Source organism: Ovis canadensis, chromosome 24 (genome assembly GCF_042477335.2).
Source record: "Ovis canadensis isolate MfBH-ARS-UI-01 breed Bighorn chromosome 24, ARS-UI_OviCan_v2, whole genome shotgun sequence".
In the NCBI taxonomy this organism is placed as follows: Eukaryota; Metazoa; Chordata; class Mammalia; order Artiodactyla; family Bovidae; genus Ovis; species Ovis canadensis.
In genome coordinates this window covers 49,415,163-49,429,498 of record NC_091268.1, presented here as the reverse complement: position 1 = coordinate 49,429,498, position 14,336 = coordinate 49,415,163, and the positions used below count along the sequence as shown (strand labels likewise).

General features: G+C 53.2%; 2 protein-coding genes across 7 annotated transcripts in view; one reads left to right on the top strand and one right to left on the bottom strand.

The window, feature by feature from the left end:
* Window positions 1-438: 438 nt before the first annotated feature.
* MDH2 (malate dehydrogenase 2) lies at window positions 439-12,897 on the bottom strand. Its single transcript, XM_069569398.1, has 9 exons — window positions 12,662-12,897; window positions 9,120-9,288; window positions 7,535-7,618; window positions 6,966-7,075; window positions 5,427-5,552; window positions 3,437-3,514; window positions 2,432-2,531; window positions 1,960-2,111; window positions 439-750 (listed from the first exon to the last, which is right to left on the bottom strand). Exons 1-9 carry the CDS (start codon window positions 12,725-12,727, stop codon window positions 619-621), a joined length of 1,017 nt encoding a protein of 338 aa, XP_069425499.1. The 5' UTR covers window positions 12,728-12,897; the 3' UTR covers window positions 439-618.
* The window catches only part of STYXL1 (serine/threonine/tyrosine interacting like 1), a 30,700-nt gene continuing 28,413 nt past the window's right edge, over window positions 12,050-14,336 (top strand). For 2 of the 6 annotated variants that reach the window (XM_069569402.1, XM_069569399.1), the window contains exon 1: window positions 12,893-13,087. The gene's annotated coding sequence lies outside the window, so the exon portion shown is untranslated. Of the gene's footprint in view, window positions 12,310-12,892; window positions 13,088-14,336 lie in introns of those variants that run through there. The other 4 variants (XM_069569409.1, XM_069569400.1, XM_069569403.1 and 1 more) reach the window with 4 other exon arrangements.

Sequence of the window (14,336 nt, the reverse complement as noted above, 5' to 3'; positions counted from 1 at the left end):
GTGTTCTGGCTTGGCTGTTCCTGGTCCTGCCCAGCCTTTCTCACGATTCTGTCTTCACCGCCACTGAACATCAGGGCTCAACGAGAGGAGGATGAAATCCAGCTAGCAGTGCTGGTTGCTGGGCCAGAAAAACCACAGGACAGGAGACAGTGGTCTGGCAGCGAGCGGGTGAGAGGACACGAAGGAATCAGGCCTGAGCAGGCCTTGCCCCAGCCCACACGCCCGGGGGCCGTGACAGCTCACAGCGCAGGCTTGAGAAAAGCAGTTACTGATCGAGATTTTAGACCTGAAGCTACTGAGGAGACCAGGATGCTTCAGTCTAAATTTTAAATAACATGTAGTTCTGACTCGTGATGGGAGAGATGCCAGACAAACACTCTGCAGTAGGCTCTAACGGGGAAGAAATCGCAGTATTTAATTGGAGGAGACCCCGAAAAAGAAAATCAAAGCCTGCTTTTATTGATGCACCGACAGACTGACCGAGATTGGGAAGGGGTGGTTCATTAATACAATCCTCCTCAACCAAGCAAATTGAAACGACAGAAGTATCTGAAACGGCTTTACAGTGACATGATGCCTTAATAAGTTAAGGAGACCGACTGCTCGCTAAGCGCCTTCTCATTTCATGCTCTTGACAAACTCCTCTCCTTTCTTGATGGAGGCTTTCAGCTCAGGGATGGCCTCGGCAATCATCTTCTCTTCGAAAGGGGAGACCTTGCCGATGCCTAGATTCTTCTCGATGCCCTTTTTCTGAAGGAGAGAGGAGAGACGGTAATATTTTACAAGAAAGCTTCCCTGAATGAGTTTGTTACAGAAGAGCCTGCTCGTAACTTCATCAGCCCCGCCTAGCCTGTCTACACCAGCGGCTGGCGGCTTTGGGCAGCCTGAGGAGGGAGTCACACGCATCGGGGATGGGATGGGACGGGTGTGAGCCGTGCTGGGAACTCAGGCTGCTCTCAGCCAGCCCCGGGCTGGGGGCCAGGCCCCGGAACTCACTGTGTGTGCAGCCCAGTGGCTCACACGCCAGGTCTGTCTCCTCATCTGCCTCACAGAAGGCTGCGAGGACAGACCTGGGTCAGCTGGTACACAAAGAATTCAATAATTAGTAACACGAGTTATTCTCCCCAACACAGATTACTTCTCGGAGCTAGTTTCTTTCCCAAGTTGGTTAAGGACTGAAGAAACACTTAAATGTCCACCAGAACCCAATGTAAATACGCGGGCAAACGCTGGTCATTAGGAAGACAGCAGCCTGGCATCCAGGCCTCCTCAGACGCTCCCTGGTCGGAACCATCAGCCCCTGGGGCCTCACTGTGCCACACACACCCGCTCAGTGGGCTCCGGGACTAACCTCTTCAGAGAGTCTCGGGGATTGTGGACACCAGGGGGCTATGGGAAGGGCTTCTTTCTGGGCCTGAGAGGAAGGGGAGCATACACTAGGCTGATCCCAGCAGGTGCCCACGGCTGAGACATGGCAAGCTGCTCCCCGAACACCCGGTAGGGGTTACGCAGACCGGACGGCTGCCCACACCAGCCTGGCTGAAGCCGGCAACTGGACGAGAAGGGCCCTGTCCCAGCGGCCCAGCAGCGTTGGAACTGAATGCCTAACAGCGGCATAGGCCTCGGCAGGCCCTGGGCTCAGGACAAGCGCAGGCTGGTGTGGGGAAGCTGCTACTGGGAGCCGTCCGCAAGCCGCCTCGGGACACGAGGGTCCCGTCAGGATGGCTGCCCTGGTGGTTGCTGCCAACCAGCTGTTGGAGCCACGAGAGCCTGTCAGCCCCACAGACGGCGGTATCTCCCTGCTCCTGATTCGGTGGCGCTTCTACCCTCCAAAGGCGGCGGGATGGTCCCTGCTCACGGACATCCGAGTCACGGAGCGAAGGCTCTGGGTGCAGCAGCTGACTCTCCACTACAGAACGCGCCCCTCCTTCAGCTGAGCCCCGGCCCCCAGGCACGTACCCCCAGCAGCAACGGTGTGGAGAAATACGGACAGTCCGTTTCTTGGGACTTAACGAAGGAACATTCGACGACTCCTTCCTTTCCGTTCATCGCGTCCACGAGGGAGAAGACAAAGCGGGCTCCGGCGTATGCCATGGACAGGGTGGCAGAGCCTAGGAGGACACAGGTGCGTGAGCCACGCCAGCAACACAACCTGGAGATCCAGGCGCGCTCTCCCTCCAGCTGAAAAGCCGCCTGCGTAGCCTCCAGCCTTCTAATCATCAGGAATGTACGTCAGCATTCCCTGACCCAATAAATGCATGCATGGCATGGAATTAGCTCTGCTGACCTCAGACACTACTCCACGCCGCCCAGCAGGGGGGTGGCATGTCAAGTGGGTGGATGTGAAACTGAGAAAAGGCCCTGCTCCTTGCCGGGTGCTTGTGTCTTCAGCTCAGACTCTAACCAGGGCCCGGGGCCGCCCGAGACCTACCCGCTCCGGCCTTCGCCTTGACCACCTCGGTGCCGGCTTCCTGGATCCGACCGGTGAGGGTGGCCAGCTGGTCCTGGGGCAATTCCACCTTGGGGGTGCACTGCAAGCAGAAGCCACAAGGCCTGTGTGAGCAGGGCCAGGGTCCACGATCCCACGCCCTCCCAGCCCCCAGCCCACGGGGGCCGGGCATCGCAGCCATGTGGGAAATCAAGACCCTTTCTTTAAAGAACAAGCTGACTTTGTTGGGAGGTGCGGTGAGATCCCTACTCATGTTTTAAAAACTTATTCTATTTTGGACTAATTTTAGACTTACCAAAATGCTGTAAAAATAGCAGGAAGATTTTCCTCACCTGCCTTACCCTGATGTTAACATCTTACATAACCAGGGTGCAGTTATGAAGAGCAGGGAATTAGTATCACGCGCGAGGAACTAGACCACAGACCTTATTCACTCGTCACCAACTGTCCCCCCTACCTCCCTCTGCTGTTCAGGGGCCTGGCAGGGCCCACAGCACTCAGGGATCTCACCTCTGACTGCTCCCTCCGCCCTCCCATCTTTCATGACAGGAGTCAAGGGCACCGAATGCTCGCTCTGTGGGATGTCCATCAATTCAGATTTGAAGTGGTTCCTCAGTATTTTCTTCCGAGGTCACGAGGTGATTTATCTCATTCTCGGGGGTGTTTACTCTGTCTCCTCATTTTTATACAAAGAGACCTTGCCTGCTCTGACCTAATCGGGAAGGCAGGGGGTGCTTCCACCGGCAGTTTTCAGTGTGTGTGGGAGCTGGCTGTTCTAACACCTTCTGGCCGCACTCGCCCCCACAGCCCCCAGGCCATCAAGAGGCCCCCATACAAGTGGGGTGGGGCTGCACCCACAGGAGGAATCCTTTCCAAGTAACCACGGAGGGTGAGGTCTGCCTGCCCCAGGGCCCCACCGTCAGCCTCTGAAGGGCACTCGTGGTCTGAGGGCCTCCGGGCGAGGAGACACACAGCCCTGACACGCACCTGAGAGATCAAGGGGATGATGGTTTTCCCAGCATGGCCACCGATGACGGGGACGTTGACTCGGGCTGGGTCCAAATCCTGGTCAGGAGAAGCGTGAAGTCTGATTAACTTTTAAACAAGCACTTTGAGTGTCAAACACGTTATATGCACCTGAAGCACCAACACTGGAAAAATCCACAAAACCCAAGAACAAAACAAAGGAGCCGGGAAAGAGGCCGCGGGCGACGCCGGCGGCGCTCACCTCTCCCACCAGCCCCCGCGCCTGCACGCTCTGACACCAGCTTGGGCACGCGCAGCGAGGAGCACCTGGCGTCTGGTGAGGACACTGTGGGTTCTCCCTTCACAGCGGGCTGGAGACGGCCTCCCTGGAGGGTCCCAGTGGGTCCCCCTCAGCCTGACAGCTTCCTGGGACCAGAGGCCGACAGCCCTCCTTCCCACACCTGCTGTCACGCCTGCCTCAGCCCAGACTCACGTGCCCACACTGCGTTCACCGTGAGCAACGCAGATTCTCTTTCCCTCGCACGAGATTGAGATTCTAGAAAAGCCAGGGGTGAGAAGTCTGTCAGCTCAGTGACTGGGACCAAAAGGAGGGAAACACGTGGAAAGGGGTCACGACGCCACAGTTGGTTAAGTGGGGCTTGTTGTGACAGCTGATTCACTTGTTAAACCTAAGGCATGGTGCCGCCCCCCACCCCCCAAGAATCTGCAAATCAGGTATTTCTTATCGCAGAAAAAGACACTGGTGAGAGTTATGGGAGAGGGGTTAGCAGTCCCCAAATGCTGCAGCTGCTAAAGAGAGATGCCCTGAGTTAGGAACCCGCTTCACCCAGCAAGGGGAGTCCAGTCACAAGGGTGGGCAGGCCCAGCAGCAGAGGGCTAACGGAGCAGGGAGCTTGCGTAGAGTGCCAGGCTGGACACCTGGGACATGGCACCAACAATCCCACTCCAAACACACATGTGCTGAACTGGCTATTCAATCCAACTGTCTCCGGAATCGCTGTCGTTCAGTCGTGTCCAACTCTTTGCGACCCCATGGACTGCAGACTGCCAGGCTCCCCTGTCCTTCACTACCTCCCAGAGTTTGCTCAAACTCACTGTCTCTGGAATTAAAGCGTCTCTTTCCACTTCACTCCACAGAGCTCCCAGGCCCTGGGATCTGCCCTGTGGAGACAGAGGCTGAGGAACACGCCACAGCAAGAATGACCGTGGAGAGAGGTGCTGAGTGCAGGGGTGGAAGACGGGGGTCAAATCCTGCGCCTGTCTGTCTCTCCAAGCCACGTGCTCGAAAATTATTCCTAACTTGTGGGAGGTAGGATGGGAACCCTCCTCTGCAGAGTCACAAAAAATGGCCTGAAGCTTAGGATGGATGTTTATTGGGGAGGGAGGAAGTGGTTCTGCAGGGTCCACAAGCAGGGACTTTAGACAGTGAGTTGTGAAACACACCAAGGACTCTGGACCCGGTGCCGGTGCCACACCCACCCCAGGACGAGTCTGGCAGCTCAGGAAGAAGCCGGCAGCTGGCGAGAGCAGAGGGGAGTCTAAGTCACTACCGGTTCCCGAGGAGAAGCGAATCAGGACACAGACCGGGGTAACAACGCTGTCACCACCTCAGGAGTTTGCCCAAGCCCTTCCTGTTTGCTCATCTTATCGTTTGCCTAATGATGAGCAGGTCAATCCTACAAAGGTTGGTTATCAGAGGCGGAGAGTACCAGGAGCACAACCCACTCCAGCCAGCGAGAGACCCTGGGAAAGCCTGCACCCTGGATGCCGTGGGGAGGAGACCGAGCTGGTCAACGCAGGCGCCCGCCGTCTGCATTCCCCACAAAAACGTGAGAGCTGCCTCCCATGAAGGAGGTGAGCTTTGAAGACATTTAACACCACCCTCAGGTCACACATGACCTATCGTGACCTATCCACGCCCATCAGTGAGCCAAGGATGGACACGGAGGATCAGAAAGGCCACGTGCATGAGGCCCAACGCAGCTCTCACCTTCAGCTCTGCAACGAAAGCGTTGGCTCGGACAATGTCCAGGGTTGTCACCCCGAAGATTTTATTGGGGTTGTACACTCCGTGTTTCTTGAAAACTTCCGCTGTGATTGGGATGGTAGAGTTAACCTAGTAAATCCAAGAGAAAGGCACAATTCACCTGCATTCTGAGAGCAGAGCCATGCGACAGAAGGAAAAATCTTATCAGACTACTAGCAAGCCTGAAGGTATCACATTAAGTTGCCCTGTCTGGTAACTGAGCCTCACCGTGAAAGGGCCCCTACTGTAAAAAACCGCTTCGTCCCCTCGCCCCCCACCCTACCATGTGAAAGAAGAAGCCGTTCACTGCTGCAGGCACTCTTCCCCTTGGTGACCTCTGACCCCAAAGTTCACATATGCACGTGACCCTTCATCAGTCAACTTAAAAATGTGACGAAGGCTCCGCAGGCCAAGCTCTGCTCCAGCTGGGCCTCAGGCCCTAAAGACCATTCTTAAAAAAAAAAAAAAAAAAACAAAAAAAAACAGCCTAGTACAGGGCTACAAGCTCAGATGGCCCAGGGCCAAGTTCCAGCTCTGGCACTCTGCACTGTAACCCTGGGCAAGTTACATCAACTCCCTGGGACTCAGTTTCTTTCTCTGTAAAAATGGAAGACAACGACCTCATGAGGTTACTATGAAGGTTAAGTGTCTTAATATATGGCAAATGCCTAACATATTACCTGGTACATGGAAAAAAATAAGACAAAACCAGCAAGATTTATATCAGGTACTGGTTAATCAGCTCCCCAACAACTTCTGACCAGTGGCCCCTGAGGAACGGGGAGCTGCTTGGAAAGGGCAGGACCCTCTTCTCAGAGGCCCTGGCTGCAAGCTCGGGGTATTCGCCCGCGGCCACGTCCCTCAGTCCAGAGCACTGCCACCACACCTCACCCGGGTCCCTCTCACACTCGGAGACCAGAGTCCAGATTCAATCAGGAGGGAGGGATGGAGGAGGCCGCTGTCAAATGCAACCAGGGGCTCTTCTGGGGTGGGTATGCGCACCCTAGCTGACTTCTCAGGGGGACACAGCTCCCGACCCGGAGTTTGTGAACTGAGAAACAAGCTTCCTGCAAAAACCAGCGAGCAGGGCCTGGGCAGGGGCGAGTGGGGGCAGCTGTGTACATGATCAGGTGTGAGTGTGAGGAGGGAGAGGCCGGAGCGGCAGGAACTGCAGAGCCTGAGTGGAGCACAGTGAAAGGAGCTAATAGGCTGCCGCAATCTCAGCTACAGGCGGCCTGAGGAGCGGACCTGCTTTCCAGGTGGAAGGACTAAGATACCGAGAGGGGACGTGACCTGCACAAAGGCACACGCTTGATGGGAAATTCAGGTTACTACTCACATGGCCACAAAGAATCCTCAGGAAATAAAACTTAAGGGCCTCTTAGCATTCATACCCTTGATCCACTTCAGCACATCACCCGCTTACTCCCCCTCTAAGCACAGCCGCACACTGAGCTTCCAGGCGGCACTTGCGGCACCCACCTGCCCACGGCAGGCACTCACCGGATTTGAGATGATGCAGATCATGGCTTCCGGACAGTGCTGGGCACAGGCAGCGGTCAGGGTGGCCACGATCGTGGCGTTGGTATTGAACAAGTCATCTCGGGTCATACCTGAGAATGATCCAATTCAATGCTGTTCATAAAGCACAGGACGAATTTCCAAACACATGCCAAGTGCTGTGTGTTTGTTGTTAAGGAAATTTAAACATGAGTGACACAGGGTCCCTGTCAAGTAAATCCGTCTTGTAGGGAAAACAGCCCAGTGTGACAAGTGCCAAGACAGAGGTCCATGTGGGTGGAGCGTGGGGGGGTGCGGAGAGGGGAGTTACACCCGAGGATGATCAGTAAGCCTTCCAAGGCAGAGGTGTGTGGAGAAAAGGGCGTTCCGTGCAGAAAACCCAAGAGACTGGGCAAGGGGATCCAGTGACTCGTGCAGGGGTCTGTCCCCACGGGCATCTGGGAGCCTGGAATCTTTTCTGCAGCAGAGAAAAGACCGGCTCCATTTCTCATGGAAAGCCATGTCCTTAGCTGACTTTCAGGGAGATGCTAGGCAAGGCTTTCAACACACACCTGGTTTTCTTGGGACTCCTGCCGGAATGACCACCACATCGCAGCCCTTCAGGCAGTCTGGCAGCTGCTCAGGTCCGAGGTAGCCTGGAAAAAAGAACACAGTCGAGTGGGCAATTTCAGTTTCCGATCCGCAGAGGCCAGCACATCTACACAGACAGAGCCCAGGAGGACAGCCCCACCCAGGTCCAAATCTGACCAAAGCCTCAAGACAGGATGGAAGGGCTATCTGTGAAGGGGTTCCTCTCCTTGAGAACTACCGCCATGGTCTGGACGACTCTGGCTGGCAGGACAGTCCCTTTCACTCCACTTTTCCCCAGCCTCTATGGCCCAGCCTCCCTACAGAATGGAATAACCATCCAAGTCGGCCACTTGGCCTTATCTGACCCGACTTGCCAGCACCGCTGAGCCCTGCTCAGCTCCCTCTAAGAGCTGCTTATCCCACAGCACGGTCATTCTAACAAAAGCTCCACTTTGGGGTCAGATCAGAAGGGGCACTGGAGGCCAGGAGAGAGAATCCACAACACAGGGACTCTACATATTAGCACCGGCTTTGTTTACGCCTATCGCCTGAGGAGAAAAAGGTTCACTTTCAAACATCTCAGGGGAATTGGCCCCAGTGACCAAAGCCTGCTTTGATTTGATTTTTCCCTATTGTGTGAGCTTCTGGAAACTCTAAAATGTACAGCCCAAGAAAAAGTAAGCCAACGAATGCACAGGGACCTTGGAAGGCACGCGAGCATGTGACCTGACAAGTCAACCTCCTGTGTTGTCTACACCCACTGAAGCCATGTGCAAAAACCATCGGCAGCCTCACACCATCAGTGGAGACGGGAAGCAGCGCAAGCTTCCTGCACAGCAGTCTGAAATCTACAGTAAAAGCTGTAAAGCAGCCGTACCTACTCATTCTACTTTTACGATCCTAAACAAAATGTAAAGATAAAAAGACGCTTATCACAGCTTACATAAATATTTATACAATAGCACAACACAAAACAGCCCAATGGCTAACAGCATGGGTATAACAATAAATAAGCTATAACTTATAATACCTCTTAAAAAATGACTTTACCAAGACTTTGGTGACATGGATAAACGCTGCTATAATGAGCAGGCTATATATAACTCTATGTGATTATGAATGACTTCTTGGATAATATACCTATATTCATTTTAGATTTTCCTAAGGTGGCCGTGCTTTGAAGAAGCTGGCGAGAGAAACCCTGGGGTGGAGGGATGGCCCGGCCCGGCCCGGCAGGCACTGGCAGCGCACCAGGGACAGCGCCGCTTACTGCCCCCACGTCCCTGCAGGAGGCTCCCCCCACCCCTGCCCTCCTATGATTTAAAATCATAAAAAATTTTTAAATGGGAAGATCAGGCCACTGTTGTTTTTCTGAAAGACACTAGTTAGCATTTTTAGAGACAAGTCCAAAAAGCTGCAATAATTTATAAAACTAAATTCTAAAATGGACACGGAAACCCCAAGTCTCTGAACACCTAGTTCCACCCAAGAATCTCACTCTAATCCTGGATCCTGGTCTACTGGGGAGAAGAGATGAAAGGTCCGTGGGGTAGGCGGGCCCAGTACCTTTTACGGTCGCTCTGGTCTCGATGTGGCTCAGGTCGGCAGCCACTCCAGGCGTGTGAGCGATATCGTAGAGGGTCAGGCGGCTCACCAATGGGCTGTTCTTCAGAAGAAGCGAAAGCGGCTGCCCAATTCCTCCGGAAGCCCCCAGCACGGCTACTTTAGCATTGTTCTAGAAAGAGGCACAGAGAGAGGACTCTGAAGACGGAATCAGCATTAAAAGGATTCACTTGGTAAAAACTGCAGACTACGGCCCCTGGCCGCCTTTACTGCAGTGGTTCCAAACAAAGAGGCGAAGGTATGCCTACCAACCCTAAGGCCCTGTTTCTTTCAGGATGTTCAGAAGCATGCCTCAGGAAAACGGGGGACCAACTGTGCCTTCAGATACTGTGAGAGTCAGGGCACACTTCTCCCGTACCCTCGAGAGACAAGCAGACTACTCACTCGGCCACTGGACTGCTAACAGAAGCCTCGCCTGCAACGTGCAGTTTTAAAAACTATAAACAAATATTTATGAAATCCTACCAATGGGCCAGTGCTTGGACCTGGGGGCTGTAGGAGTGAAACAGGCCTTGGCCAGCTCCCGAGCGGCCAGGCAGTGAGATGCCCAGGAGCTGAGGGCAAAGAGCTGTCCTGAAGCGAAGTCCTGCCCTAAAGCTCACTCCCCTTACACAAGAGGCACTCTCCCCTCTAGGTCTCGCGCAGGGCCTAACCCAAACCCCAGCCAACCTCAGGGCTGTTTCTAGCCTAAACTCACAAACGAGAAGGGGAGCCTATCCCGGCAAGCAGGCCAGGAAGAAGACAAACTGAGAAAGGAGCAGCCACAGGAGTTCAAAGGCCAGGACACAGTCCTGGAGGGCAGCGTCTACACTACGGCTGCTGCGGCTGCACGTCATGGTCCACAGCAACAGAAACCAGCAATATTGGGCTTCTGTCAACAAAACCAAACCAACCAAACAAAAAAACCTCAAAAAAACCCACCTCACACACAGTGTGATCTGCTTGAAGAAATTAAAACTCGAAAGGGCATATACTATAAGTAAGATTCAAATTCACGTTTTTTAAGTTGTACCCCTGACTTCACAGAAAACTAGCTGGACCAACCACCCAGAACCTGAAGTCTGGAGTCTCACTCACCTCTGGGGCTTCAGCAATCACCCTCAGTCCTTGTCCCAAATCCCAGGGACTCCCATATTCCAACTCCACATCTCCAGTTCTGTTAGGCATCCCACTGGTCCCACTAACCCAACTGTGCAAATAAATTTATCCTCGCATCCTCTCCCATCCCTGTCCCCAAATGGCACCTGTGTTCACCCACATTCAAACCTTTATTCCTATCTTCTGCCTCTTTCCTTACTGGAGACACCCAGTTAGGATACGAAGGAGCTGGCATCTCAAACATCTCCCTAACCTGCCTCTGATTTCCATTCTGATTCCACTGTCTAACTTAGGTCCTCAGCTCTACCTCTCAACCATCCTCCCCCAAATTCAAAGTTTTCATCATTGCCTTGCTCAAAAATCTTCTCAAGTTCCTCATGCCCAGATTTCTCGGCCTGACTCCCACGACTGACCAGGGTTCCAACACGGGGGGCAAGACACAGTCCCCTTGGTGTGCGGGATGTCAGTGTGGAAGACTGTGTCTTAATCCTGTCTAACAGGTGAAGAATTAATATCTACCAGGAAACAGACCTGGCGTCCTCAACTAGGGTCCTTGGATCAATTAGTCCCCTGTGACAAACAAGAAGAATGTAACACGCTTTCAGTGGAATGAGGCCACGTTACGTTTTGTACAAGGTTTCATCAGCTCCGCTATATTTATAAAAACATAACTTGTAAATGGTGGAATCTTTACAGCGAGATGAGAAGCTCTGGTATTGCAGGACAGCTCACAATCTCTTCCTAAACAAGCTGTTGCCAGATTTCACATCCTTTCCCACTGTTTGGCACACTGTTTAGCAGTTAGGCTTTGAAAATGGATATATAGTAACACTTCTTTCACAAGATTGCTTTTTAAAGTCTGTATAACACACTTTATTTAACGGCTTGTTTTTAAATTTCTTCCTTGTGTTTATATATTAGAACATTAGTACATACAGAGACATAAATACACGGACGTTGAATGCTCATTCCATTTTTCCTGTTAATGACACGGGATCTAAAGTCTCTAGGCCAATGCACCATCTGGCTCAAGCTCACCTTTCTGACTTATACACCTGCCTTCTCAACGACTCTGTCTGTATGTCCAGTAGGAATTTTAAACTCAATATATCCAAACCTGAGCTCCTGATATCAATACCACCACCAACTCCCATCACTCTTTCCGAGCAGTTTTTCCTACCTTAGCAACTCAACTCCAAAATCCAAAGCCTTGGTTTTTTCCATGTTCCTTCTTGTCTCAATACCCTTCATGAAATCATACCAGCAAATATTGGTCTTATCCTCAGTTAGTTCCCTTCCCCTACTCCTCAGTGTCACTCTTCAACACTCCCACTGGTCCTAGGGGTCCTAAGTTTACTCACTTTTGGCATTAAGTGCTGCTTCTCACTCATCCTGGTATCACCTGCAGCACCCAACACAGTTCTGGGCAAGCAGATATTCAAAGGCACTTATGTGTATATTTATTTTCCAAATGAACTGAACACACAGGAGACTGGTCTGAAAGGCAGAGGCTAAGAAATGCAGAACCTCATTTAACAATCACCTCCCTTTTAGGGCAAGGTACTTAAGAGGCGAGGTGGGTATTCCAGGGTTCTCATACTTGGGTTGTATTAGAATCACCTGGGGCTCTTGGTAAAAGCAGAGGCCCAGCGGGTCCTATCTCCTTCACTGACCCTCTGTCTTTGATCTTTATCAGTATTCTGGTGATTCTGATACACACCAGAGTTTAGGAATCGCTGCCCGAGTCGGCTAAAAATAGCTTAGGCTTAAGTAGTTTCAGGCCAAGCCAGGCCCAGGCGGTCCACCGCAGGCAGCAGCCTTCAAAAGGTCCTTAAGAGGAAGCAGAGTCTTCGGGTTCTTAGAGGGAAGGCTTGGTGATCCAAAAAGAAAAAATTGCAGCGGCCAGGAGAGGGGAATTTTAATCCTCTGGCCAAAAGACTGTGTAACCTGGGACCAGTGTTTTACCCTGGGTAGTTCTGTCTGCACTATGAAGTTAAAAATTACACAACGCTTGTACGGAAGCTGCAACAACAAGGTTAGTCTCTCAAAATACCACGGATGGTAAGTTACTTTAGGCCCTACAGCCCTGGCTTCTCAAGCTTGAAGGAGCACAAATCAAGAGCAGCCTCTGGGGGTGAACTGGCAGGCTCGGAGAAGCGGCCCGGTACTGGAGCTGGGCTATTTCCCGCCTCCTTGCCTCCGGGACTTTCTCCCCGCACCTCCCGCCCAGTATCAGGGCCGACCCAGCCGACACAACTGCGGGTCTGCACCAGGCGGCCCTGCGGTCCAAGCTGATTGACCCGGGGTCAAGGCTGCTCGCGAGCCAGGAACACACGTGGCCTAGGCCGGAGAGCCTCCACCTGCAGGCTGCCCCTCGCAGGGCCTACCTGGGCCGAGGTGCTGAAGCTGCGGCGGAGAGCGGCGCCGGCAGGCCGGGCGAGGGCGGAAAGCATGGCTGGGGCGGGCGGGGCGCGGACAGGCTGGCAGAGGAGCTGTCAGCAGACAAGTGACTCCAACGACCTCCACACTGCACAGGACCTCCCGGCTCTGCTCCGCCTTGTCTCGCGAGAGCGGCGCTGCTTCCGGCGCCCCCACTTCCCAGCTCTCGCGGTATCTCCGCCACATCCGGGCTTTCTAGGAGGCCCGCAGAAGAGTGCATTTCGGAGGGCATTCTTGGGCTGGGTCATAGCGCTGGTCGTGTTGCGCGCGGCCTGTGAGGCAGACGCGGTCAGAGTGGGAGGGAGAGTCCGCACTCGAGAGGTGGAAGAAGACGGGCTGTAGGCTTGGAAAGCCTTAGAGGAGCCATTTTGCAGGTGGGGCCCCAGACAAAGGCTCTGACAGGGCGACCGGCCGAGGTCAGGTCGGAGGTCCGACGGAATGGGTGCGATCCGAGCCGTCCTTCCCCTCCGCCAGCTCAGCCAAACCCACCCATCTTGCCCCTGGGGACTGGAGGGGCTCCGAACTATGGAAAGCTCTGGAAAAGAAACGGGGGAGGGGAGGTTGAGAGCCCCGGGATTGAGGTGGACGATGGGGGCTCCTCTAATCTGTCGGTCCTGTGCACCACCCCTGATCACACACAGTCCGTCCACTTGTCGTTCCTCCTGATGCCCAGGACCTTCTATTAAGTTTACAAAGCTTTAGGGACACCACTCCTGAGAATGACAGACCCTGAGCACTGCCTCATCGCTAGAGTTTATTAGATGCGGTAACAGATATCCAGGTGATAAAACTTGCAAAGTCACGCCGTCCCTTCACCTCTGGTCGGCCCAGCAATGCTGTCAACCTGGCCACATCGTTTAAGCTTTAGGAGCCAAGAAACCATGTTGAGCACAGTTAAAAGTGGATTTGTTCAGAGTCCACCACAGAGAAAGTGAAGACATGGTTTTTGCTCACTGGAAGCTTACCATTCAAATGTATCAGTATACTTAGAAGCTTCATTTGCCCTGCTGCTATTTTCTGGGGGGTGCAGAGACCTCCTTGCCCTCCAAAAGTTCAGGGTCAAGTGAGGCAGGTAATTGTGTTGCAGGTTGTTACCTTGGAGAAGTGTGCAAACCCAGTGAGGGGGAAGATGACCCCCACCTACTTGGGGACGGGTAAGCAGGAGGTGAAAAAGAACAGCTAGCCCCAGTACTGACGAACATATAAGTAGGAGGGCACGTGTGATGGCGGGCCTACTCTTTCCTGCCTCCTTTCCATTTGTTCATTGAGCTGCTAAGACCACTTGCTTCACAGGTGAGCGAGGATCCACACATTTTCTGCCCTTAAGGAGCTCACAGTCTAGTGAGAGAGACAGGTGCATTGCAAGCAGCATGATATGGGCAACACTAGAGAATTATGAGGGGCTGTGGGAACATGAAGTGTAGGTTAAGGGAGTCAGAGAAAGCGAGGTTTGGAGAAAGAATGAGACCTATACTTTACAGGAACAGATCACCTTTAATGAGGCGAGAAGGGGTAGCAGTCGGATGAGTGAGCTGCTGCGCTAAGCTGAGAAAAGAGGAGGTATACAGGCAACATAGAACTTTTAACAACGGGGCAAGGAATTCCTGAGACTGGCTGGAGACT